The following is a 26,179-nucleotide window of genomic DNA, read 5'->3' on the forward strand; positions in this document are numbered from 1 at the left end:
GCGTCCCTGAAAGGAGAGCGTGCTCTTCTACCCGAGCCTCTGGGCGCTGTTAAAAAGAGCCCTGGGCTTCCCTGGTGGCGCAGTGGTTGAGAATCTGCCTGCCAATGCAAGGGACACGGGTTCGAGCCCTGGTCTGGGGAGATCCCACATGCCGCGGAGCAACTGTGCCCGTGAGCCACAATTACTGAGCCTGCGCATCTGGAGCCTGTGCTCCGCAACAACAGAGGCCGCGATAGTGAGAGGCTTGCGCACCACGATGAAGAGTGACCCCCGCTTGCCACAACTAGAGAAAGCCCATGCACAGAAACGAAGACCCAACACAGCCATAAATAAATAAATACATTAAAAAAAAAAAAAAAGAGCCATGGCTAGGGGCCAGAGGCGTGTACGACCCTGGGCAGCCTCTGCTTCTTTCCGGGAGTCAGTCTTGCCATCTTCACGATGCAGTTGGCGCGGCGAGGGGTAACCCTATGGGGGAACGAAGGGGCAGACTCTGGGATCGGCTCCCGAAAATGGAAGTGGAGGAAGGCGCGGAGAAAACCCTGGGCGTGGCAGTCTCTGCGGAAATGCTGCAACTAAAGGGCCGCCTCCCAGCCCTCGGAGACCGCAGGTCCCGCCCCCGCCCAGCCGGCCGCTCCCCGTAGATCGAAGTCGCGCCGCACCCTCTGCCTACCTCTCTGCAAGCCCGGCCGGCTGCGCTTTTGGGTCGAGTACAGTCTGCTCTCCGTGGATGCGCGCTCCGCCCGCCGACTGACATATCTGCCAGCACTTGATTGTTCTCCCTGCGGCCCGGTGAGCCCGGCCCTGGCCCGCCCCAGCCCTGCGCCCGCTATATCTGCCCTACTCCCGCTACCCCGGCGGAAGGGACCCGCGCGCCACCTTTAATTTCACTCCTCACCTCCCACCCTATTTTGTATTTTACCTTTTGTTGTTTTTCTTTATCTCTCTTTTTTCACTCTTTTCATGTCTTGCTTTTGCTCTTTACCTCTCGCGTTCAAATGGCTGTAATATAAGCCTTCACCCTTCCACTTCCTCTCCTCGGCCGGGGTGGGGGACCTTCAGCGAAGACCAGAATGACCTCTGCCACTCCAGGCGGCCCCAGGCCATTCCTGGGGCTCTTTCTGCTGGCAGGAGGCTTTGAGCTGCTTGATGCAGCCTCAGCAGGGCCCGCTCCAGCCCCTCTAACCTCCTCGCAGCCCCACTCTGGTTCCTAGTTGACTCAGCGAGTCTCTGACCCATCATGACTCCCCCACCACCGCCCCACTCCTGCTCACCAGAGTCTGCTGTGTTGCGGGACGCTTCTCCAGAATACTGAGTTCCACTAAAGGAGAAATCTGCAACAGAGCAATGTGTGATACTAAGAGTAGACGAGGGAGGGAGGACTCCTGGGTTCATCCTCTCTTCCAGTGTGTTCCCCTCCTCCAGTGTGTGCACTTAATTAGTCCCCAGATGCTCTGTGGGAAATGGACCCTGTGCCCTACCCTCACACCCCCCTGATAAGGATTGAGTGGGCTTATGTGCCTTGAACAGATGGCCCTTTCCTTGCTGGGGTGTGGTCCTTTAAGGTCCATTTCCCTTTCTAAACTCTCCTCCTTTGCCCTCACCTGCAGGACACATAGTATGACCATTAGGTGTTTCATCTCCCAGCCATTTTCTATGGAAAACCAAAGGGATCAGGCCATGATAGCCACTGGCAGCTTTGAAGAATGGGATGCCTTTAGAGAAGCTTGATCTTGAAGGCCTCAGCGTGAGATCTAACAGAGCCAGGTAAGAGTCCATTCTAAGGGAGGGGTCTTCTACTGCCTCAGCCCTGTGGTCTGGGGGCAGGTTTAGCAGGACATTAACACAAATAACTAGCACCACCGTCCCAGTAAAGTCACTCTTAGCGTTCACAAAGCACTTAAGGGCCAGAGCCCTTAAGCTGACCTGACAATCCAAGGATGGTAATCCCCATTTTACAAAGGAGGCTATTGAGGCCCAGGTGGGACAGTGATTAGCCCCAGGTCACCTAGGAGTCAGCAGCAGAGTTAGGACAGGACCCTGTTGTTCTAACTACATATTGTTGACTCAAACTTTTGACTATCCTTAAGATTGCAGTTAGTAATCAGGTGAAACTGGTTATTTGCTGGGGATTGTAATATATTATTAACTCTTTCTCGTTAGGCCTGTGTTTAATCTTCTTAGTATGGTCTTTAGCACGGAGACCTTTGCCTTCATACCCATGCCTCTGAAGGACCTGACTTATGGCAACCCCAAGGCAACATTCAAAATGGCAACTTAGCCTTTGCACTTGTCTCTGAGGTGGGCAGGGCCTGGGCCTTATTCTTCTCTGGCCCTCACAACACGTTGCAACCCAGATCAAGGTCAGGACATGATTGACTCATGTCATCATGTCTCTGATGCCCAGAGAAGGGAATGCCGTTTGCCTGAACCTTCTCAGAACTGTCACATTGTCATGAGAGAACTTCGGTGTTGGACCTCCTCGTGAAAGGCCTGGGGCTGAGAAAACAGCAGGAAAGAAATGAGCTGGGCGCAGTGCAAAGCAAATAGCATAAGCTTTGGAGCCCGCAGACAGGACGCTTACTAAGTTCCCTGTTCTGAAACATGGAAGTAAGGGCAGCCACCTCACAGGGCTGCACTGACAAGTAAGTGAGCTAGTAGAATGTGCCAGGCAGAGGGGGGAGGAAAGGTGTGGAGCACTTCCTGGGGAACGAGGGTGTCAGGGCAGGGACGCTGGGGGTTCTGGAACACCTTCACCTACCCCTTCTGCTGCTTGAGTGCCAGTCTTCACTGAGCCTCATGTGGGCCAGGCTCCAGGGAAGCATGAGTAAGGCCAGGAACTGAGTGGTGAGTCGCCTTTAGACTTCCCTGTTGGCCCAGCCACCTGGGATGAGAAGCCCAGGAGGAAGAAGCCTGGTGAGCATCTTGTTTTCATGGGTCTGTGTGTTCACAACTGACTGCCACCACGTCATTCCTCTGCTGGCCAGCGCTTTCCTCCCGGCCCCAGCAATGGGGGCAGCCCATTAGGTGAGGCTCAGAGCAGCCACTCCTATGTAGTGAAAGAAAGAAACTCAGGGGAGAGAAGCAGGTCACCCTCCTCCACTGGGGTGCTGGGCTCACTTCCTCCCAAGGCAGGGGAGGAAGGTGTTGTTGCAATTCTGAGAACAAAATGGAGGTTTTGGTTTCCTTTGTCACTATAGCTCTGACCTGCACTTCCGCATCCCCACCTCTCATGAAGATGTGGATCCCTCTATGTTATAGGAGGAGAGGAAACTGGCCAGAGAGGGAATAGTTTTCCCACCCCCCGGGGTGGGGGTGGGGGTGGGGGTGGGTAGAGCACCTTATGCACTTACTCTCAGCCCTGAGAATTGCTCAGTATCCTTCAAGGCCCAGCTAAATGCTACCTTTTCTAAGTCTTTTCTGATTACCCACCCTTTCTTCTCTCCCAGTGGAGTTGGATGTTCCCTCCTTTGCACTTTGAGACTATGTTCTGCAAGCCCCAAATGCAGCTTGAATCACCTGTCCATCCCATGCCAGACAATAAGGCCCCCTCTAGGGTAGATATTGTCTCCTGCGCCTCAGTGAGCCAGTGCCCAGCAAAGCAGACTCCTTGAAAGAGTGCCTCTAGAGAGCCCAAGCTGTGTGCGGGCTGGTGGGGAAGAGAATTAGACTGAATTGAAGGAGCTGAATAGGTCTTGTTCACTCCTTTTCTTCTAGACTTAGTTCAAGACCCATAGGAACCTCTCCTGCTTAAGACATCCAGGGCATAAGCCTGTGGGTTTGTGCCTGTCAGGTCTTGGTCTAGCTGAAACCTTTTCCCCACTTCTGTCTGCCCTTTAAACAGATTTGCAGCATCAGGAATGTGGGCATCAGTGAAATTTCTGCACCCAGCAGACACAGGGCTGGGCCAGTGCCTGTGAGGTAGCACTAGGATAGCTGTGATCCAGACACTCCCTGTGGTGAAAGGGAGGACTTCTCAGGAATGAATTGCTTCTCCAGCCCCTGCTTGAGTGCCTGTGGAGCTCACTCCTATTTGCCCTCCAGGGGCAGCTCTGGGTCCTTGCTTAGGGAGGTGGTGCTATCAGGGAAAGTGAGGTGGGGTAGTGAGAAGGGGGGGTCTGGAGCTTCGGCTTCTGATGGACCTTCTCTCTCCTTGGCTTAGATTCCAGCAGAGTTCCTCTGTCTCATCTTGTTGCTGATTGAAGGTGCCCCCTTCTTTTTTCTTCATCTCCTGGGAGGTAGCAGGAATTGGCATTATGGTTGGGTTCAAGGCCACAGATGTGCCCCCTACTGCCACTGTGAAGTTCCTGGGGGCTGGCACAGCTACCTGCATTGCAGATCTCATCACCTTTCCCCTGGATACTGCTAAAGTCCGGCTACAGGTGAGGAGATGAAGCCTGGGGTTCTGATGGTGGCTAGTCTGCTCCCTCTCCAAGACACAGACTCCTCAAGGGCCAGTGGGGTTTTTCGGCGCTGTAAATTTTAGAGCATAGGGATGGAAGGAGATGGGGAGGGCAACCACCTGCCTTGGCCTTGCAGATCCAAGGAGAAAGGCAGGGGCCAGTGCAGGCTGTGGCCAGTGCCCAGTACCGCGGGGTGCTGGGCACCATCCTGACCATGGTGCGCACCGAGGGCCCCCGCAGCCTCTACAAAGGGCTGGTCGCCGGCCTGCAGCGCCAGATGAGCTTTGCCTCCATCCGCATCGGCCTCTACGACTCTGTCAAGCAGTTCTACACCAAGGGCTCTGAGCGTGAGTGTGGAGCTGGGCCATAGGCCTCTTGGCCTCTTCTCAGTGATGGTTGATCCTCGTTCTTTTAGCTGCACAGTTCCTTTAGGCCCCAAGACCTCTAGGAGGAATTTCAGATCAGAGGAACTGAGAACTAGAAGGGTCCCTGATTCTTCTAATGATTCCTGAACACCTGGGCTGTGCCAGGCTCCAAGTAGGGCATCGTCTCATAACAGTCCTCACAACCACCTCGGGAGCAGGTGGTATCATCCCCGTGTTACAGATGAAGAGGCTGAGGCTTGCTTGGGCGGGAGGGACTTGGCCAAGGGCACATAATGGGGAGCCAGAAAGAAAACACACTGAGGACTTGTGCCTCCAAGGCCAGCACTCTTCCATTTCACCTTCTCAGCATGCCATGCCCACCCTCCATTTTACATGTGAGGAAAATGAGAACCCAGATCAAAAGGTTGACTTTTCCCAAGATCACACGGCAGGGAGAAGTAGATCAGGGATGAGAACCCAAGTCCTATGAATCCCAGTCCTTGAGAAAAGCCACTTCTCTCGGAGCCTTTCATATTTGTCAAATGGAAATGATACTTGGGAATTCCCTGGCAGTCCAGTGGTTAGGACTTTCACTGCCAGGGCCCAGGTTTGATCCCTGGTCAGGAACTAAGATCCCAGAAGCCACACAGCGCTGCCAAAAAAAAAAGAAAAGTTTCTGATTTCTCGGGGCTGCTGAGTAGGTAAAATGAAGTGAATGAAAATGCTTTATGAAAGAAAGTATTAAGTCTCATTTTGTCCTGCTCCTCGCTCTGTCCCAGTGCCCAGCACGTAGTAGACACTCCCAGTGATATACTGTATGATGCAAAAAGTTCTTAGAGCAGAGCTAGTCTGTGTCTTATTACTGAAAGGTTACAGTGAAGACAGGAAATGACAGTGACGTGGTTTTGGTGAGGAGAGGTGGGAAATGAGTGTAAACCCAGCTGGCCACTGACCCCCATGGTTCTCCCACAGATGCCGGCATCGGGAGCCACCTCCTGGCAGGCAGCACCACAGGTGCCTTGGCTGTGGCCGTGGCCCAGCCAACGGATGTGGTAAAGGTCCGATTCCAAGCGCACGCCCAGGCTGGAGGTGGCCGGAGGTACCAAAGCACCATTGAGGCCTACAAGACCATTGCCCGAGAGGAAGGGTTTCGGGGACTCTGGAAAGGTGTGTACCAGGTGTTTTCCCTTCCGCATCCTCCTCTTCCCCTATTCCTTGGTCTCACATAGGCACCCTTTCTTTCTGCAAGGACCTCTCCCAATGTCGCTCGTAATGCTGTTGTCAACTGTGCTGAGCTTGTGACCTACGACCTCATCAAGGACACTCTCCTGAAGGCCAACCTAATGACAGGTGAGTTAGGGTAGATGATGCTGGGTCTCACCTTCCCCCAAACCAGGAGCCAGTGTGGGTCTGCCTGGAGACCACATCTTTTCATCCCATTTCCCCTTTGCTTATGGAATGAGTTTCTCTTTCACTGAACTGAAGCCAACTGGGGTGAAGTTTCCACTCTGCACGTTGAGGCGCTGAGGCTAGATTGGCAAAGTGACTCTCAGAGACACTGGGAGAGGTCCCAGCTGCAGCCTCTGTCTCTAAAACCACGAGACCTTAGCTACTTAAATCATCTCTTTCCTTCTGGAATTATGGGGTGAGGAGTCCTGACTGCTTCCCCTGCTCCTCCTTCTTGGCAGATGACCTCCCTTGCCACTTCACTTCCGCTTTCGCGGCGGGCTTCTGCACCACCATCATCGCCTCCCCTGTCGACGTGGTCAAGACGAGATACATGAACTCTGCCCTAGGCCAGTACCGCAGTGCTGGCCACTGCGCCCTCACCATGCTCCAGAAGGAGGGTCCCCAAGCCTTCTACAAAGGGTGAGCCTCTGATCCACCCCACCCAATTCTAGGCCTCCTGGCCACCTGTACCTATCACACATGTGGGAGAGAACCACCCAGAACTGAGTGGTTGCTGTGGCAACCACGTGTCAAACTATTTCTGATCCTGGTCCTGGCATTCTCGTGCTCTTAACTCCTTCCTCTCAGAGTTGCTATCATGCCTACTTTGTGGGTGTTAAAATGGAGACTCACAGGGGACTCTTGCTCACAGGCCACAGCTCCATTCCCTGGGCCCTCCCAGCTTCCTTTGGGACAGAGTATCTGGGTTGGATTGGATGCCGGGGCCCAGCAGGGTGAAAGAGATGACGTGTGTTTTCTCCCCTCTAGGTTCATGCCCTCCTTTCTCCGATTGGGTTCCTGGAACGTGGTGATGTTCGTCACCTATGAACAGCTAAAACGGGCCCTCGTGGCTGCCTGTGCTTCCCAGGATGCTCCCTTTTGAGCCTCCCCTGCTGATCACCTCTGGCTTTGGCTGCAGCCTGGACCTGCTTCCCTTTTCCTCCTCCCCTCATTCCCTTCCCTCTCTCCCCACCCCTTCCCTCTCTCCCCACCCCTTCCCTCTGCTCCCTTTCCCACCACCTCCCTTCCCTCTCCCCACATTTTCACCCCTCAGCTCCCCGTTGCCTCTCACAGTCCTGATGGAGTTGACCCCAGCTGACACTGTGGGAAGCCTGGGCAAGCCAGCATCTCAAGCCCTCAGTCCCTTGAGAAGTTCAGCCTGACTCTTCGTCCTGCCTCCTGCCCCTGAGCCCGACTAGCACGTCACCCATAAAACAAGCTCAACCTTGGCGTCTCCTCCCTCTCTGTTACCAGAGGTCTTGGTCTAATGGGCCCTTTTGGCACCTGGTAGGCAGGGGAGGAGCCACCTGACTTGGAAAGGGGCGTGTGACCCATCTTCCTCCAGCAATCTGGGTGGAGGTCATCCGGTCTGCTTCTCTTTCCAGACCAGGCCAGGGCTGAGGTGGCAAGTAAAGGAGCAGCCTGGAGTCAGCAGTGGCCTTGCTCTCTCGCCACACCACTTGAGCTTTCACTCACCAGTGTCTGGTACTCCAGTACCTGCCTTTCCAACCCCCCCAGCCGGCCCCGGGCCTGTTAATCTGCAGAATGAGTGTTCCTGTTTGCCCTGCTTCTCCTGTGCTGCTTGGGAGATTTAGAGGAACTTAGGGACCTTAGATGCTGTAGGCTTATTTTATTCCATTTTACAAATGGGAAATCCACCTCCCCCAAGTCCCAGGCTTAGTGAGGGCAAGTCAGGTTGCTTCCCATCCTCCAGTCATACCCTTAGGAGGCGGTATAACTGCATTGGGTGGGACAGGCTGTAGAGCAGACACCCAGCCTCAACCGGAGTCTTTCCATTTAGAGTCTCACCCTCACCCCAGGCTAGAGATCCCAGGGAGGTGGTGACAAACCAGGGGTGTCAGCCTCCCTGTCCCTGTTCCTACCATCTGTCTCCAGTCAGGAAATCAGGTGGGCAGGGCTACTTCTGTTTCAAGGGTTAGGGGACTCTGTGAGGTTCCAGAATCCCAAGGCATCTCGTGAAGGGCTGGGCCCTTAGAATTAAGCCATCCAGGCCCGTTTTATAGATGTCTGAAGAAGCTGAAGGCTGAGACAGGTCATGCAGGCAAGGACACATAGGAAATCAGCCGCTGAACTGGGACTAGGACTCAGATTCCGCCCTCCCCCTGTGCACTTTTCCCCTAGGGGCTGGGGTCCTTCAGGAATCCTGTTGGGCAGCTGTGGAGCCAAGCCCAGAGAACATGACCTTCCTGTTGAAGTCAGCTGGTGCTACTGTGCCTTCCCCACTGGTCAGAGCAGGAGGCTGGGCCCTTCAGTGCTTGGGCAAGGGGTCCAGGATATTAGGGTTGTAGAGAAGGAAAGAGGGTCCAGGATTCCTCACCTTACTTTTTATTTTTATTGAAGTATAGTTGATTTACAACCTCACCTTACTTTTGAGCTGAGGTCTCATAGTCCCCAAGAGGGACAGGGTTGGGTGCAGGAGTCAAGCCAGGGTGAAGGTGGCAGGGAGTTGGCATAAGTGGAGGACCCGGTCAGTGTACTTAATGCACCTTAATTCTCACGTTAATCCTCTGAGGCAGGATTTGTTTTGCACCAGAGGAAACTGAGGGGCAATTTGTTGCCTTAGGCATTGTCAGCTGGCTCATTCACCAGCCTTGTGTTTCAGACACTGGCATGGACATGAGGCCACCAGACTTCATCACGGTTCTAGGCATGACCCTGAGACAATGAGGGGCTGGGAAAGGTGAGAGGAACCACTGGACAGCATACCAGGAGGCCTCAGTAACTCCTCAACCCTTAATGCCTATAAAATACCTGACACAAGGTAGCACTGAAGGCCACACTGAGGTAATAACAACAATCTCATAAATGGCTTTCACAGGCCTGAGAGTCTCACCATGAGGGAAAGGTTAAGAGCAGGCCTTGCTGCTGCCCTAGAGGACAGCTGGAGCACCAGAGTTTCACAAGGCAGGCCCTCACCCACTTGCTTGCTCTCAGAACAGGGCACCTACCGCCACCTCTCCACCTGGGTCCTACCTCAGGGCAGAGTCTGCTTCACTCCTCTGGTTTCCACAGCCCTGCAAGATAGGGATTGTAAATAGCTCAGAGGTGAAGCGATTTGCCCAAGGGTACACAGCTGGTTAAGTAGAACACCTGAGGTGCATCTAACTCCAAAGCCCCCATTCTTTAGTGAACCCTGGGTCAGACTGTCTCAAGGTCTGCTGCTTTCTCCCTGATGGTTTAAAAGTGGCTGACTGGTGCTACTGAGCCCCCATTTAAGAAAAAAAACCTTAAGCTAATATGATGCTTTGAATGGTGGAATCCAAGCAATATGGATATTATGGGGCCCTTTTCTGGCACCTCTTTTTTTTTTCTTTTGAGGGCTGTTCCGCGCAGCTTGCAGGATCTTAGTTCCCTGACCAGAGATTGAATCCGGGCCCTCAGCAGGGAAAGTACGGAATCCTAACCAGTGGACCACCAGGGAAGTCCCTCTGGCACCTCTTAAGTCACTTCACAAAAGTGGCCACCCTCTCTGTCATAAGCTTGGATCTCTCCTAGCCCAAGTCCAGACTCAAGTGAAGGGCACCTCCCCTGGCACAGAAGAGGTGCATGCTGCACTGTCAATGGAAGGCAGGCTGGGGAAGCAGGTGTGGTCTGCAAAGGCCCAGCTGGGCTTGGAGGCAGGCACTCCCCCAGGCCACACTGGTAGCCATGCTGTAACCCTGATAATCTAAGCAGTGAGTTCACTAAGCACTTTCACACCAGTGAGCTGCCTGAGGAGGGTTATGGGTTCTGCTTCACTAACAAGATGGAGAGTAACATCCAAAGGGTGAGCGGCAGGACTGGGAGCAGAGCCCAGTTCTAACACCTGCCTAGAGGCAGCCCAGGCCAGGCAGAAACCAAAGCCATTTCTAGCACTTGTGTCCCTCGTGCTGCCTCTAATCGAAGCAGAGTGAGGCTGTGAGAAGTGGCCTTCAAGATTCTGATGACAGCTTTGCCACTGAGCCCTGTGTGACCTGCTTTGTGCTTTGCCTTCCTGAGTACAATGTGACTATATCACACTAGAGACTGCCCTTCCAAAGATCGTGTGTCATGAGAAATAGAGCTGGGGACCCTCAGAGACGATGCAGCTTGCCCCACGCTATCAAGGTGGGAGCACAGAGGCTCTGAACCCTCAGGGACCTGGCCAGGCTCACACAGCCAGGACAGGGTCCCAGGTCCTCAGCTTCTTGAGCCCTGCCCTTCCCTCTGCTCCACAAGAACGGCTGTATGAAGCTCTTCTCCCTCCAACACACACTCTCTTGGGTGTAGCTGGAGGATAGGAAATAACACTTTATTGTATCAGTTTAAAATCCCATGCCATCCGGTCCTCACGTCATGCCTGTGCAGTGGGCTGGCTCCCGTGCACACCCCGTGCTGGGGGTAGGGGTGGGGTCAGGCCCAGCTAGCCTTCTCTTCCCCCTGCTCCAGTCCCCAGCCCACCAGAGTTATGTCAGCAACGCCTGGCGCAGCATCTGCTTCTTCTGGGGTGTGAGGCAGGTGGGGAACTGGATGTCAAAGAAAATGAAGAGGTCCCCCTTCTTGGTGGGGTCCTCTGGCAACGGCATCCCCTCACCTGGCACCTTCTTGAAGTACCTGGGGCTGAGACGGGAAGATGAAAGAAGGGGGCTCAGAGGGCACCCCAGAGCAGCACACCCGCCCCTGCCCAGAAAACCTCAGGCGTGGGGCAGTCAGCAGCTTCTAGAACCAGTGGGAGGGGAGAGGAGACTGGCTTGTTCCAGACAACTTGCTCCCTGAAAACCGTTTACACTGAGGCTCTGATGGTGGATTCCAGGAATCCCATTTTAGATAGGAAACAGGACAAGCAGCAGACCCTGGGTTGGGGTGGGGGAGTGCTGGGCTGCTGAGCTTCCCATGCAGAGGGCCTTGCTTGGAAAAGGGCTTAGGAGATGCAACTCAGAACTCTAGAACTTCTAGAGGATGAAGACAACAAGGATTTCCCAACACAGGGGGCCTCTGGCCTCCACAATGGCTTCATGCAAGTTAGAAAAAGGCACTTCATTTGCCAAGTGAATGCGGCCCCCAGCTTGGCCAGAGAGGGGGCTGGATTTCAGTCTCTCTCACCCCTTTGTGCTGGATACAACCTGAACAACTATACCAGGCCAGCCTGTGAACACACCCTCTAAGGACCAGGCAGCCCTTCTGCGTATTGGGGCCCAAGCAGATGGACTCACTGGACGATGTCATTGATGGGGATGTTGAGCAGACGGTCATCTAGGGTCTTCACCTCCACGGTGCAGCAGGTCAGAGCCTAGGGGACATTAAGGCCAAAGGTGGGAGTGGGGGAGGTCCCCATGTCCATCCTCTTTAGAAGGCACTTTATGAGACTATTCAGTGCCAGGCCCTACACACTGGAGACAGAAGGATGTTCGAGGACTAATAGGTGAGTGAGCCGGGCTACCACCTGCCCTCAAGGAGTTCACAGTCTGGGAGATAAGAGTGATGTTGATACATGTTATGACAGAGGGAAGTAAAGGGGTCGGTGGGAGCCAAGGTGGCGGGTCCACTGAACCATTCTGGGCTGGGCAGGAGGGCTCCATAGTGGTGGTAGTGGCTGATGAGGGCCCTAAAGGGTGAGGAGGAGCCTGCCAGTCAGACAGGGTGGGCAGACAGCACTCCAGGCAGAGGGCCCAGCATAAGCAAGAGAATGAGGGTGTGAAAAAGAATGCACCCAGTGGGCAGGACCTCTAAGTGGCAGTGGCTGGAGTGCAGGGGATGAGATCAGCAGGGGCCAGACAGCAGAGGGCCTTGAATGCCATGCAAAGATGTTTAGACAGGAGTGTGGCAGGGTCAGATGACTTTGTGGAAAGACCCTGGTGGGGAAGTGCCTGAAGGAGATGAGAAGAAAGGCAGGAAGGCCACTGAGAGGGCTGCTACATACACCCAGGTGCACAGACCTGGACAGTGGGGCTGAACAGAAGTGGACCAAGTGGAAAGAGATTTGGAGGTGGAATTAACAGGACTTAGTGCCTGACCGCAGGTGGGGTCGGGGAGGGGCGGCAAAGTCTAGGCCGGTGCCCAATTTCTTGCTTGGGTTGTGAGGGCGCAGAGGGGCCACTCACACTCAGGAGTGAAGACAGCCACAAAGGTTTTGTGTGGCACTTATCACGTTCTGAAGGCCTGCGCCATGCACCAGGGGGAGAGGGGAGTGAAGCCTGCTTGCCTCGGGGCCTCCCAGGGGTGGGGGGGCCTTGCTCTGATCTGCCCACCCCTTGTTCCTCCACTTTGCCCACTCACCTTGCCCAAGGGGATGGAGTTCACAAAAAAGAGGTTGTCGTTCTCCCTGCGGAAGCGAGGGTGTAGCTTCTCCTTTATGATGAAGATGACATCGGCTGGGATGATGTTGGGACCCTGGGCAGGGTGAGCCAAGGGATGACAAGGCCTAATTGGCTGTGTGACTTTGGCCAAGTTTCTGCCTCTATTGTCCCCACGTCTTCCTCTGAACAATGAGGAGATTAGACCAGGTTTTCTGGAAGGGCCTTTCCAGTCTGGCTTCATAGCCCCTCCTCTGAGAAGCCTACCGCAAAGAATCCTGCTCTACCCACATTACTATCCTCTACTGAGCAGCCCAAGTAGATGCACGCAGCTGGAGGGCAGAACACTGTTCTGGGGACAGAGAACTGCCTGCAAGTCTATCCTGCCAAGCTTCATTAAGTTCCAGAACTCTGCTGGGTCTCTTCTGGGCACTGGGGACAAAGGGATCAGACTGGCCACCCCCCCCCCGCCAAGGGCTTCCAGTCTGGTAGAGGCAACAGGCACACAGTGAATCCTCAGCAGGCTCAAGAATGTGATAAAGGGAACACAGAGGCGGGAGCTCAGAGAGGCGCTGACCCAGAGGGGAGGTCAGGGGAGGATGCCCAGAGCATTGGAGCTGGGTCTTGAAGTGGGCTTTTCAAAAGTAGGTGTTTCATAAGTGAGAAAGGGGGCAAGAAGTACAGGCAGAGGAATTCATTACTCTGGCTCTAAAGACACCATCATCCTGCCTCTTCTCAGGACTTGAGGATTCAGCATGCCTTGGACAATAATTTTACATTTTTATTTAAGTATTTAATTTAAAATTATTATAAATAAATGGTTTCTGTGTAGCTCCTATAGTTGGGCTTTACTCAGAGAAACACTAAAGAAAATCAGGAAGAACACTGATGTTAGGACTGGATTCTCCTTTCAGCTCCAGTGCTCTTGCCCAGGGAAAGTCCCTTCCCTATCTAGGCCTCAGTTTCTCACTCTGCAAAATGGGGAGAAACCCTGGGCTACCCAATCCCCGAGGCATTGTGCAAGGCTTTGTCCCTCGGAAGGGACATTAGGGATCAGCTCACCCACGCTGCAGACCGGTCTCCCTTCCAGACCAGGGCTCATAGGGGCAAGAAAAAGCATTGCCTCCTTCCCCCTCAGTCTTTCCACCAAATGAACCCATGTGACTGTCCCTAGGCAGCTTCCCTTCTTCTCACCTGGTCCCCTTCCTTCTCGAAGGTGATACGTGTGCCCTGCCTCCAACCAGGCTTCACGTCAATCGTGAGGATCTTGTCCTTGATGGTAGAAGAGTACCCATTCTCATTCAGCACCTGTAGTGAGATGACAGGGGAGGGAGATTTGCTCAGGATTTCCCAGCTGGCCTTTACACACGTGAGGGATGCTCCATGGGATCTGTGCTCAGCTCAGTTCTCTAGCAATGGGGAGAACTTGCCCTGAGCCATCCCCACTCCCACCCTATTCCACTGGAACCGAGAGCTTATGATTCCAGGATGGCAGGCATGTCATGGGGTTAGGGCCTGAGGTGCCAAGCAGTCACCATGAGTCGATCAAGGCCACAACTCCAGCCCTAGAAATTACAAGGCCCTGGCTTCTAACAGACACGGTGAACACGCACTCACTTCCTCTCCCACCCCAGAGGCTTTGGCCCTGAGCCTCTAGCAGGTCTTTTAATCCCGAAGGGAGAAAGACCACAGAGGGCAACATATCTCAGCCTCACCCAAAGCATTCCTCTGTTATGTCATCCATCTATTCTCCAATCACGTACCCAGATGGGTGCCATCTGTGGAAAGCATGGCTACAGCTGGCATCTCCTCTGTTGGGCAAAGGTGTGAGGTGGCCTTGCTCATGTGCCTAGCACAGGGCTGGACCATGGGACAGGGCCAATGCAGGGTCTGGACCCTGGGGCACTGAGGGTCTTCTTCAACCAGTCCCCTTGGGAACTGTCCCCCAGCCCACCCCCCATGCCCACACAGCTCCTTCTTACTCATGAGGCAGACACCCAGATGAAACCCAGAGGGTATGGTCTGGTAATGTCCAGAGAGCAGAATTCACAGGAGACTCCTCCCACCCACAGCCCTCCCTCTTCCCTCAGGGATGGGGCTGAACTGAGAAGAACGGAAAGAGCTTGTCCCAGTTAGAAGCACACAGAGGGGATTCCTGCACTAGGAAAGAACCAGGCTAATACCCTCAATTGTCCCTTCCAAACTTCAGATTTTAGAATTCTACCATCTCCAAATCTAAGATTCCATGATTCTGTGAGAGACCATACCTGAGGTCTCCAGTTAGGGTCAGGGAGGAGGTAACCAGTAGGGTTGGAGGGGATAGAAGGTGGCTCCCAAGTACTCACCCTTCGGGAGATCTTAATTTTCTTGGTGCAGCCAAAGAATAAGTCCTCCAGGGATAGGTAGAGGTCTCGTTCGATTGGGGGGTCCTGTTTCTTGACCCCTCGGCCCCGGAGTCCCCCAAAATTCAAGTCCACCTCATTTCCTTCTGTATCAAAAAACTCTGCAGAAGGTGGGGAGAAGCGAGGAGTAGGAGAAATTGTGTCCAGAAACTCGGATTCATAGCCAATCCCCCCACCTCTTCAGTCCCCAAGTGTAATACCCAGACTCCCATTCCCACCTCGCAGACTCAGACTGTTTGGCCGGGCCAACGAGCTGCCCTTGTAATAGGGAAGAACCTTTGTATTCTATTACAAGTTAATCACTAAACAGATGTTACCTATAAGCTTAAATTATACGTAATGGCCCATCTCTGGGAACCCTACCTCCCAGGTAATGAGCATTAAGCTAAAATACCCTTGTTTAGCTCACAGAAAACATCCTGACCAGGCTCACCTGTGAATGACTGCAGGGAGGAGGAAATTAACACCTCCCCTCCCGAGGCTGACGGGAGCTAGGAAACGTGACTTTACCCCCTCCCCTTTTGGTATAAAGGAAGCCTGAATTCTAACTCAGGCAAGATGGTTCTTTGGGACATGAGTCCACATCTTCTTGGTTTGCTGCCTTTTCAAATATAGTCGCTATTCCTTGCCCCCAACAACTCATCTCTCAATTTATTGGCATGTCCTGCAGCGAGCAGTAGAAGCTTGGACTCAGTAACATCCTCAACTGTAGATCCAAGGATTACCATCTCTTAATGCCCTCTACTACTGCTTCATCCCCCACTTTGGACTCCCTTCACCCACACTTCCCTACCTCCCTCCCCCACCCCACCCCTACCTCTGGGGAAGTGCTCCTCAACTCAGGCTGCCTCAGAGGAGACAGGAGTGTCCTCTGGTGGCAGTGGCTGGTAGTGCCAGAAATGATGTGCTGTTAGCTTTTGTGGAGGGTCACAGCATGCCAGTCCTCCCTACCCTTCCCCAGGCTCCATTGTCCTCCCTGTTCAGCCCAGCCCAAGACCACTAGAGACCCCAGGCTCAAACTTCTATGAAGTCAGCAGCTGAGATGGGGAGAGACAGGGTTAATCCCTAACAAATTAGAGATGTCACCAACATGTTTCCAAACTCCTCTTTCCTCAACTTCTTCTGGCCCTTCCCAGCTCTACACCCATAACCCCTCTTGCTGCCCCACCTTCCATCCTAGTACAAAGAGCCCCTGCCCTTGAGGTGCACTGCAATCGTCCGGGCTTCAGTTTCTCAGTCTGTGGGATGGGGTAACATGCTTGACCTGCCTTCCACCATTAGGATCAGATAACAAGATGATGATGAACTAAAACTAGCTCAGAGGGACCTCCCTGGTGGTTCAGTGGCTAAGACTTTGCCTTGCAATGCAGGGGGTGCCAGTTCGATCTCTGGTCGGGGAGCTAAGATCCCACGTGCCTCGCAACCAAAAAAACCAAAACATAAAACAGAAGCAATATTGTAACAAATTCAATAAAGACTTTAAAAATGGTCCACATCAAAAAAAAATCTTTAAAAAAAATAACTAAAAACAAAACTTGTTGAGAGCTTACTACGTGTCAGGTGCTGTTCTCAACTCTTTGCGATATTATCTTATTGGCCCAGAGAGGTCAAACAAAATGCTCACAGTGCCACAGCTAGTGGTAGTAGAGTTGGGATGTGAACCCAGGAGGATTTGACTACAGAACCTGTGCCCTTAACCACTAAGCTTAATGAAGCCCTTTGTAAACTGCAGGCGTCACTATCATAATTAAGATTTCCTGTACTCTGCCCCTCCTGGTTAGTGTCACAGAAAGAACTTTGCAGGCTAGATTGACCTTAGGCTAGGGAGGGCAAGGTGGTGTCACACTCTGTCCCCTTAAGATGTGATGAGTCATAACACAGATGTAGAGAACAAACGTATGGACACCAAGGGGGGAAAGTGGTGGGTGGTGGTGGTGTGATGAATTGGGAGATTGGGATTGACATATATACACTAATATGTATAAAACAGATAACTAATAAGAACCTGCTGTATAAAAAATAAAATAAAATTCAAAAAAAAAAGATGTGATGGGTCATCAAGAGGCCTGTGAATTACCGGGTCCCCTCTTGCATGGTTGAATTCATTTGTTCTCCCAGCACCTATGGTGTGCCAGGTCTCAGACACCCCAAAAGCCAGGTCACAGGAAGCCAAGCCCCTCAATTCTGCAGGGAGATGGGACACACGAACCCCTAGGGTGAAGCACTACAGCAGTATAACTCCTGGGCACTGCCTGAGGGACCCCCATACCATGAATTTGACCTTCCCTAATGAGCAATACCCCTGTAAGCTCTGGTTTCGCTCCCCTGAACAGCTTCTTCTCCATGCACCTGTCCCTGGGAGAGAGAGGCCCATTGTATGGCATTTTTCTGACTCCAAAGCCCATTTTCATAAAGATCATCTCATTTGATAATGACCTGTGAGGAACTGGCTGTTTAACAATGAGGAAGCTGAGGTTTCAGAGAGGTGAAGAGGTTTGTCCAGGATCACACGGCTCATAAGCGGTGGTGCATATGGATTTGAAACAGGCCCTCTGACTCAAGTCCCTTGCTTTTCCAGTTTCACCTGGAGTTTATAAACTCAGCTTCCTCTGGCAGACAGGGGAAGGCAATGCACAGTCGGAGGGGCCTCTGAGCAGGCTGTAGCCCACTTAACATATCAATGTGGAGAAGAGGAAGAGGTAAGCTTTGAAATGCAGACAAGCTGTAGTATAGCCAGGGAGAAGGGGCTGGGGCAGCCAGGCAATGAAAATCTAGACTCTGTGAGTTGCTTAACTGGAGCCAGGAAGGAAGACAGGTCTGAAGGTGAACTGTCCTTGCATGATGATTTGGAGCCTTGGAAATCAACTCTTTGTCAGTTTGCCTCAAACCTGGGATCATTCACACATCCATCCCTGTATTCATCTCACTAACACACACTTGTACGTTGAAATCTTATGCAGCCATTAAAATGAATAAAGTAGATCTGTTTATAATATAATGTATAATAAGATAATCTCCAAGATATAAGTGAAAAAAAATCAGTGTATATAATGTGGTCCCATTTCCTTCACAAAATAAAAGGCTATGTAAAAATAAATATAAGCTCATAAATCCACAGAGTATTTCTAGAAGGATACAAACACTGTTAACAGTGAGTGGCTGCTTCTGGGGAAGGAATGGAGGACTGGAATTTCTTTTACAATAATTTTTTTTTTACCATGGACTATATATATTTCTTAAAGTAAACAAAACTACTCAGAGAAAAGCATCTTCTATAGCTATGTCCTTCCCAGTAAGGCAAAGGGGCAGGCAGGACCTCTTACCATTAAAGGGGTTATCTCCCCCGAAGAACTCATGGAAAACCTTTTCCGGGTTGCCGTGGAAGACGTAACCAGTTGTCCACGGGGTCTGCGATCCAAACTCCACAGGAATTCCACCCTTCAGGCCTTCCTCTCCGAACTTGTCATAGATGCCTCTTTTCACAGCTGTGGATATGTGTCACCTTGAGGAGGGATCCAGCATAGGGGCTAAGAGAGCTGGAGGGCTGGGAAGCAGAAGGATATGGGGCAGAGAGGAAGGGGCGGGGCGAAAAGAGCCTTATTTCTAAGATGCCTGCTGTCTGGCCGACTCTAGAAGTTAGGGATTTCATTTCATCTTGGGTGGACCTAGGTATGACCCCATAGCCCAGAGGAGAGATGACAAAGACTGAAACTTGCTGGGAGAGGGGTGGGGATTGGAGAAGACAGTGAGAGACTGAGGGTCGGGCTATCAGCCTGGGGTTTGGCTTAACTCAGTCATCACAGCTACTGTCTTTTGTGGGGTAAATAGAATCCTAGAGCCTTGAGATTGTAGGATGTAAGAATTCTAGAGCTTCCAAATTCTAGAGCTTTGAAATCTTAGAGTCCAAAGTCCTGAAAACTTGGGGCTGGAGAAACATTAGTGATCTTCTGGCCATTCTTCTGCACAGTATCCATGATTACAGTCTCCAGGGCAAGCCCTTAGGGAACCCATGTGGGCACTGCTTCGGGCAGGGGCGGGGGATCTCTTTCCCTAGGCTTCAGTTTTCCATAGGAGAGAGATTTCCTAATCACAGACCCCTCTCTGTCCCTTTGTACATATGCTGTCCTTGAGGAGATGGAGATGTAGCTTCTTGGTAATCAGGGAATAACCGGGCGTGTCTGCCTCAGCCTTAGCCTTCTTTCCTGGGCAGCAAGCATCTCACTTTGCAGTCCTGCAGGGGATGGGTGGGGCATGGGGCATGTGGGGCATGTGGGGCGGGGAGGGGGGGGGCCCTGCCCCAGGTCCTGCACTGCTGAGACTAGCAGAGCACGTCAGCCTAATCTGGGGGCTCTCCACACCACGTCCTCCACCTTAGCTTGTGTCTACTGAGAAAGGCAGTTCATTATGTTTTCTTTCTCAATTTGTTTAGATTCTGGGCAGGGAAGAGGAATGCTTACTCTCTGCTGGGCCCCCTCAGAAAGCCCAACGCTCAGAGACGTGAGGATGATGTTAACAGAGACGCGGGACAGAGAAGCCGCCCTCCATGCTCAGTCGCAATCACTCACGGTCGCTCAGCACATCGTAGGCCTCCGCTATTTGCCTGAATGCCTCCGCTGCGGATGGCTCAGTGGACCTCAACGGGTGGTTCTTAAGGGCAAGTTTCCGGTACCTAGAGCGAGGAGGGTTAATATCCTGAGGCACAGACCAAGGTTCAGAGCTGGCTCTGCTGTCTGCTGCCTGGTGGTCTCTCGGAGCTTTGATGTTCCAGCTATAAATCAGGGCTGTGGTGGCCAGGGAGGCACAACACTCAGATCCCCTGGAAGAGAACCCAGTGTCGGGAGCATGGTTGACTGACAGTCCCAGGAGCTGCCCCACTGGCCATTTGTGCTGAGGCTGCACTGGCCCCAAGCTGCTCCCAACCTATGCCTATGCTTGTTGGGGTATCAGTGCTGGGCCAGCCCTACAGGACCCAGGCCTCCTCCAATGCCCAACCTCTGCTTGAGGCCTCCCCATCAGCCTGGCTGAGATTTTCTCTGGATGACACCACAGCCCTCCCTACCCAGCCCTTCCTTCCCTCTTGCCTTTCACAAGCATCAGACCTGCACTATGGTGTGAAGGCTCCCCGGCACATTCCTAGTCCCGCTTCATCCTCACAGTTGTTTCCCTCAAACACTTCTTGCACATCTAATTCTGTCTTGGTGTCTGAACTGACACAGGCTTCTTGGGAAGATTAGATAAAATAAGGTGTCAGTGGGCCTGGTACAGAGAGGCACTCAGCACAGATCAGGTCGTCTTGCTGTCTGCCCCTCTGTGCTCATTCTTTCCCCTATTTCTTTTTTATTTATTTATTTGTTTGTTTGTTTATTTGCCTGTGTCAGGCAGGTCTTAGTTGTGGCATGTGGGATCTTCGCTGCGGCATGCAGGATCTTTTGTTGCGGCGCTCAGGCTTCTCTCTAGTTGTGGTGTGCGGGTTCCAGAGTGCGCGGGCTCAGCAGTTGCAGCACGTGGGCTTAATTGCCTCGCAGCATGTGGGATCTTAGTTCCCCGACCAGGGATCGAACCCGCATCCCCTGCATTGGAAGGTGGATTCTTAACCACTGGACGCCCAGGGAAGTCCCTCTTTCCCCCATTTATGTGTCTGCCCAATCCCACCACACAGTGATGCCACACCTGCAGCATCTGGGGATCTGTATCATTACATCTCAGGAGGAAAGACGTGGCACAAGCTGGAGATTTGTGGAGAGCTTAATAATGGACCACACACCAAGGTGTGACAGGTGGGGCAGGAAACCACAAGGGACAGCACAGTCCCTTGAGGCTACGAGTCCTGAGGTGCCCTGACCACCCATGAGCCTGTAGCAGTGAGGGGAGGGAGAGGTTACTGAAATCCCACAGGAGAGAGTGTGTGGACAGGGCCTTGGTAAAAGCTGTGATCTTTGATTCAGGGCCATAGCCAACCTGAAGAGATCCCATAAGAAGGGAGGTGGGAATAAATACCCCTGCCCCACTCTCCTCCCTCCCAATCTCCTGCCTTGTGCTCCTTTTGCAGGATGCATCTGGAAGCCTGAGGGCCAGGAGGTCTACTGATGCAGTTCATATGGGCCAGTCTCCCAGAGCAGAGAGCAGGGTGCAGAAAGGTGGGGCAGGGGTCTGCAGGAGCAAAAGGAGGGCATCCGCACAGCCTCCTCAGTCACTCAGTACACATGTGGTCCCACCTTCCATGCCGGTGACCCCAGAGCTCTGCCGTGCTTCTTACTCCACTCCACACACACTCCGTGGACAAGCTCAGCTGGCCGACGGCTTTGAGCACCAGCTACACGCTGATGATTCCCAAATCTCTATCTCAAACCAGTTCGCTCCCTTGGCTCCAGATGTCTGTACCTAGCTGCCTACTCGGTACCTCCTCTCCAGTGTCTCACGGGCCCCACAACCTCAATGAACCCAAACGTGCAAACATTTTCATTCCCTAAACTTTTCCCCATTGGTCCAGACCCTGAAGCGGAAAAGCTGAGTATCTTCCACTCCAAGTTTTCCTTCGTCCCCTCCACCCCCATCCCATCAGTCCACCAAGGCACATCAGCTTTTCCTTCTAAATAATGTTTTCTTGCTGCTTCTTCATCCCTACAACCACTGCAGAACCATGTCTTCCTGTTTCCAGTTTCCCCCTCTCCAGTCTATTCTGTGTGCTGCCACCACTTTGATCTCTCTCTTTTGTTAATTTGATGTTTTTAAAATGCTCCCTGACCAAGTCACTCTCCTGCCTGAACCCTTTACTGGTTCCCCCTTTGTCTTCAGCATAAAATTCAAATGTCTCTGAGATTCAACTTCCGCTTCTCTCTCTGCCCTTCTCACTCACAGCTCTCCCTCCCTGCTCCCACGACCTCTCCTGTCCTTCTCTCCAGGCTCCAAGCTCCACACTCTGCACTGCTCATGGCTTTGACATTCTCCTCCCTTTACCTGGAATGCTCACCCCTCCCCAGCTCCTTTCATCTCCTCCTGGCAAATATTTATTCATCTTTCCGCATTCAACTCAGGGGTCAATTCCTCCAGGATGTCTTCCCTGACTGCAGTTTCCAGGCTAGATTAGATACTCTTTCCCACATCCCCAAGTGCCTTTGATCCTCATACTTAGCACATGGTGCTTCAGTTGTTTGATGGATCTGTCTCTCCGACCAGCCTGTGAGTGAGTCCCTCCAGTTGCCGTGTCCAGTTCTCTGTGTCCTCAGTGCCTAGCAACAAGTGCAGTGAGTAAATGTTGTGAAATCACTGTCCCACAAGGCAGCCCATTTCACTATGGGGCCAGTCTGACTTTTAGGCAAAGCTTTCTCTTACTGAGCTGGGTCTGCTGTCCTGCGACTCTGCCTCCATCCACGAGGGTCCTGGTCCTGGCTCTGCCCTGGGGGGCCTTACAGACAGAATCTGCTCTGTCTACCTTGACAGACTTGAAGGCAATTTTCACACCCTCCCTGAGACTTCTAAACCAGCCCTTCTCAATTACAAAGGTTGTAGTCAGGTGTGAGAATTGCAGGAAAACTCTAACAGTGAGTAAAAGTAAGGAGGTTTGAGAAGAGTTCAGTTTTCCATATAAACTTGAGTGGTTTTAAGCTCTGCAGTAACATCACTCTCATTCACCTGCTTTCCTGAGTGGGAGAGAAAGTGGCGAAGTCACAGCCCAGATGTGGCAGCCTCGGATGAATGAGTAAGAAGTTAATAGCTGGGCGATCATGAATCATCGTGGTGCTTGTCTTCATTATGTAAGTTTAGCCTTTTTGAGGGGGAGGGGTCAAAATCTAGGTACTCCCATGGGACAGTGTGTCAAACATGTGACTCATGCCTTAAGAGTTGTTTCAGGGGGACTTCCCTGGTGGCGCAGTGGTTAAGAATCCGCCTGCCAACGCAGGGGACATGGGTTCGAGCCCTGGTCCAGGAAGATTCCACATGCCGTGGAGCAACTAAGCCCGTGCGCCACAACTACTGAGCCTGCGCTCTAGAGCCCGCGAGCCAAACTAGTGAGTCTGCATGCCACAACTACTGAAGTCCACGTGCCTAGAGCCCGTGCTCTGCAACAAGAGAAGCCACGGCAATGAGAAGCCTGCGTACTGCAATGAAGAGTAGCCCCCGCTCGCCACAACTAAAGAAAGCCCGTGTTCAGCAATGAAGAACCAACGCAGCCAAAAATAAATAAATAAATAAATAATTTTTTAAAAAAGAGTTGTTTCAGGGGAGAAAGGTTAAGGACTGTTGTTTGGAACATATATGGTTCTTTTAATCACTCTTTATAAGACACAGTTTCAGACGCAAATGATTGCTGGGCATTTTCATGCTCATTATCTCATATAATTCTATTTCAATACCACAACAATTCTTATTTTTCATTTTTTTTTTAAGAGATGGGAAAACTGAGGCTCAGAAAGGTTAAGCAATTTTCCCAGGTCACACAGCTAGCAGATAGGAGAACCTAGGTTCAGACCTGGCTCTTTCCAGTGCTTAAGTTGGGCTTATCTTTCTGCATTCCAACTGCCCTCCCTCCTTGTGACCTTTCCCTAGACAGGTCTCACTGGCCAATGAAATGCTATGAACAGTGGGTGACATCACACACTGTCCCAAATTGTTCTCTAATTGATTAACGAGTTTGTGTCTTGTTTCGCCAGCCACACTGTAGACTCTCTCCACTTACCCCACTGAGATCCCCTATGGGACTTGGCCCGTGGTAGGCAATTAGAGCAGGCAAGGTGTCTGAATACTGGCTTTGCCGGTTACTAGGCACATAGCCTTGGGATAATAATGGTACCTACCTCTCAGGGCTGTTGTGAGGATTAAATGAAATAATGATGGAAGGTTCTCAGAACAGCATCTGCACAATTCAGTAAGTGTAGCTATTATCATACAACCTTAATTAAATTGTCCTAGATTCCTCCCTTTTTTCTTTACCCTACAATGATCCAATTTATAGCTAAGTCCATTCTCTCTTCTCTCTCCAGCCCACTGCCCTGCTTCAAGCCTCATCTTTTGCCTTGATTATCATGACAGCTCCTGAAGGGGTCTCTCTCCTTCCAAGATAGCTTCCACATGCCCTGTATGTCCCCTTTTGTAACACTCATCAAGCTTGCTGTGACTTATTCAACATCTGTATCCACCAACAAAGTTAAGCTGCACATGTCTAATTCACGATATCTGTAGCTGCTGAGACTGCACCGAACCCATGTAAGTAGGCGCTCAATAAATATTCGTCAAAAAATTTTTTTCAGAAAAATGTGCTGATTCCTGTCTTAGACACACCACAAAGTCCCCAAGACTTGATGGAACTATTCAGAGATGTAATTTATTCAATGCCAAAACCCCACGTGGACGGCCAGAATAAAATATGTAATACATCCATCTGGTCAGGTCACTCTCCTGTTCACAATACTTTGGGTCTCCATAATATTAAGCATAAAGTCTCCTTTGTTCCCATTTTATTGCTAGGAAAACCAGGGTACCCAGGAGAGCAGACAGGGCATAGAGAGTAAAGAATGATGGATTGGGAACCCTGACCCAGCCCAAAGCCAGGAAGTAGGTGTGCAAGAAGCAAGAAAAGGAACAAGGTCTACCTTGCCTGCCCTAAGCTGTGCAGGAAAGCTCAGTTTGGAAGAGATGAGGGCGGGCCTGTCCCAGCACAACCCAAAAGCCTCGCTCCTGCCCCCACTCACGCATTCTTGATCTGGGCATCTTCTGAATTGCGAGTGATCTGGAGCACAGAGTAATAATCCTGGCCCATGGCTGGCTGGTTGTCAGTCGGTGGATAGTCCTGACTCCAGAGGCTCTGTTAGTCTGCATTCCGTGGTTGCTCCTGACAACCGCACAGGGGCACTCTGGGAGTTGTAATCCTTCCTGCCTAAACAAACTGCCTTCTCAGTTGTGCCCGTAGAAGAGGGATTGAGAAAACCGGGACTGATTCTGTGAGCCTAAGGATCACTCAACTCAGAAAACAGAGTTTTTCGTATGGACACCAAGGGGGGAAAGTGGCGGGGTGGTGGTGGTGGGATGAATTGGCAGATGGGGATTGACATACACACTAATATGCATAAAATAGATAATAAGAACCTGCTGTATAAAAAAATAAAATTCAGAAAAAATAATAAGTAAAATTTAAAAAAGAAAACAGTTTTTAAGGAGAGTAGCAATTGGTTTTAATTAAGTTTTCAGACAAATAGATTTGGCTATTTTTAAAAAATAAATCTTTATTTTAGAATGCTTTCAGATTTTCAGAAAAGGTGTGAAGATAGTAGAGCTCTCATATGCCCCACACCAGGTTTCCCCTATCATTAACACGTTACATGAGTATGGTACCTTTATCACAAATAATAACCAATATCGGTACATCATTTATAACATAACTCCATCCTTTATTCAGATTTCCTAGTTTTTACCCTAATGCCTTTTGTTTGTTTTGGTTTTTTAAATAAATTTATTTACTTATTTTTGGCTGTGTTGGGTCTTTGCTGCTCCACGTGGGCTTTCTCTAGTTGTAGCGAGCAAGGGGGAGCTACCCTTCGCTGCGGTGCGCGGGCTTCTCATTGCGGTGGCTTCTCTTGTTGTGCAGCATGGGCTCTAGGTGTGCGGGCTTCAGTTGTTATGGCACGCAGGCCTCAGTAGTAGTGGCTCATGGGCTTAGATGCTCTGCGGCATGTGGGATCTTCCCGGACCAGGGCTCGAACCCGTGTCCCTTGCAAGCCTGTGTCCCCTGCACTGGCAGGCAGATTCTTAACCACCGCGCCACCAGGGAAGCCCCTAATGCCGTTTTTTGTTTTTTGTTTTGTTTTTTCCTCTTCCAGGATCCGATCCAGGATATCACACTAAACTTAGTTGTTGAGATTTCCCTGGCGGTCCAGTGGTTAAGACTCCACACTCCCAAAGCAGGGGGTGTGGGTTCGATCCCTGGTCAGGGAACTAAGACCCCACACGCCGCATGGCGCGGCCAAAAAAATAAATAAATAAATATAAATAAACTTAGTTGTCATGTCTCCTGAGGCTCCTCTTGGCTACAGCTGTTTCTGAAACTTTCCATGTTTTTGATGACTTTGACAGTTTAAGGAGTACTGGTCAGGTATTTTGTAGACTGTCTCTCAGTTGGGATTTGTTTGATGTTTTTCTTATGATTTAGATTGGGGTTGGGGTGCTTTGGAAGGAAGACCACAGAGGTAAAGTGTCATCCTCATGCCATCAGGTCAAAGGTACCATCACCATGACTTATCACTGCCAAGGCTGACCTTGATCACCTGCTGAGGTAGTGTTTGTCAGATTTCTCC

The 26,179-nt window shown here is 51.5% G+C and overlaps 3 protein-coding genes across 4 annotated transcripts in view; 1 reads left to right on the top strand and 2 right to left on the bottom strand.

Annotated features, from left to right (window-relative positions):
• Nucleotides 1–378: 378 nt before the first annotated feature.
• Nucleotides 379–9,027, top strand: UCP2 (uncoupling protein 2). Its single transcript, XM_029209593.1, has 8 exons — nucleotides 379–792; nucleotides 1,611–1,767; nucleotides 4,163–4,382; nucleotides 4,540–4,750; nucleotides 5,741–5,939; nucleotides 6,018–6,118; nucleotides 6,457–6,637; nucleotides 6,986–9,027. The coding sequence occupies exons 3-8, from the start codon at nucleotides 4,257–4,259 to the stop codon at nucleotides 7,098–7,100; spliced, it is 933 nt and encodes a 310-aa protein (XP_029065426.1). The 5' UTR covers nucleotides 379–792; nucleotides 1,611–1,767; nucleotides 4,163–4,256; the 3' UTR covers nucleotides 7,101–9,027.
• A 1,460-nt stretch (nucleotides 9,028–10,487) lies between these two features.
• DNAJB13 (DnaJ heat shock protein family (Hsp40) member B13) lies at nucleotides 10,488–24,663 on the bottom strand. Its single transcript, XM_029208663.1, has 8 exons — nucleotides 24,581–24,663; nucleotides 19,457–19,560; nucleotides 18,215–18,376; nucleotides 14,835–14,992; nucleotides 13,684–13,797; nucleotides 12,473–12,586; nucleotides 11,410–11,486; nucleotides 10,488–10,816 (listed from the first exon to the last, which is right to left on the bottom strand). Exons 1-8 carry the CDS (start codon nucleotides 24,646–24,648, stop codon nucleotides 10,663–10,665), a joined length of 951 nt encoding a protein of 316 aa, XP_029064496.1. The 5' UTR covers nucleotides 24,649–24,663; the 3' UTR covers nucleotides 10,488–10,662.
• The window catches only part of PAAF1 (proteasomal ATPase associated factor 1), a 66,833-nt gene continuing 55,619 nt past the window's right edge, over nucleotides 14,966–26,179 (bottom strand). The window contains exons 14-16 of one of the 2 annotated variants that reach the window (XR_003791500.1): nucleotides 19,457–19,560; nucleotides 18,215–18,393; nucleotides 14,966–14,992 (exon numbers count right to left, since the gene is read on the bottom strand). The gene's annotated coding sequence lies outside the window, so the exon portion shown is untranslated. Of the gene's footprint in view, nucleotides 14,993–18,214; nucleotides 18,436–19,456; nucleotides 19,561–26,179 lie in introns of those variants that run through there. The other variant, XR_003791499.1, reaches the window with a different exon arrangement.

Source organism: Monodon monoceros, unplaced genomic scaffold, assembly GCF_005190385.1.
Source record: "Monodon monoceros isolate NGI ecotype Baffin Bay Population unplaced genomic scaffold, NGI_Narwhal_1 Super_Scaffold_7, whole genome shotgun sequence".
In the NCBI taxonomy this organism is placed as follows: Eukaryota; Metazoa; Chordata; class Mammalia; order Artiodactyla; family Monodontidae; genus Monodon; species Monodon monoceros.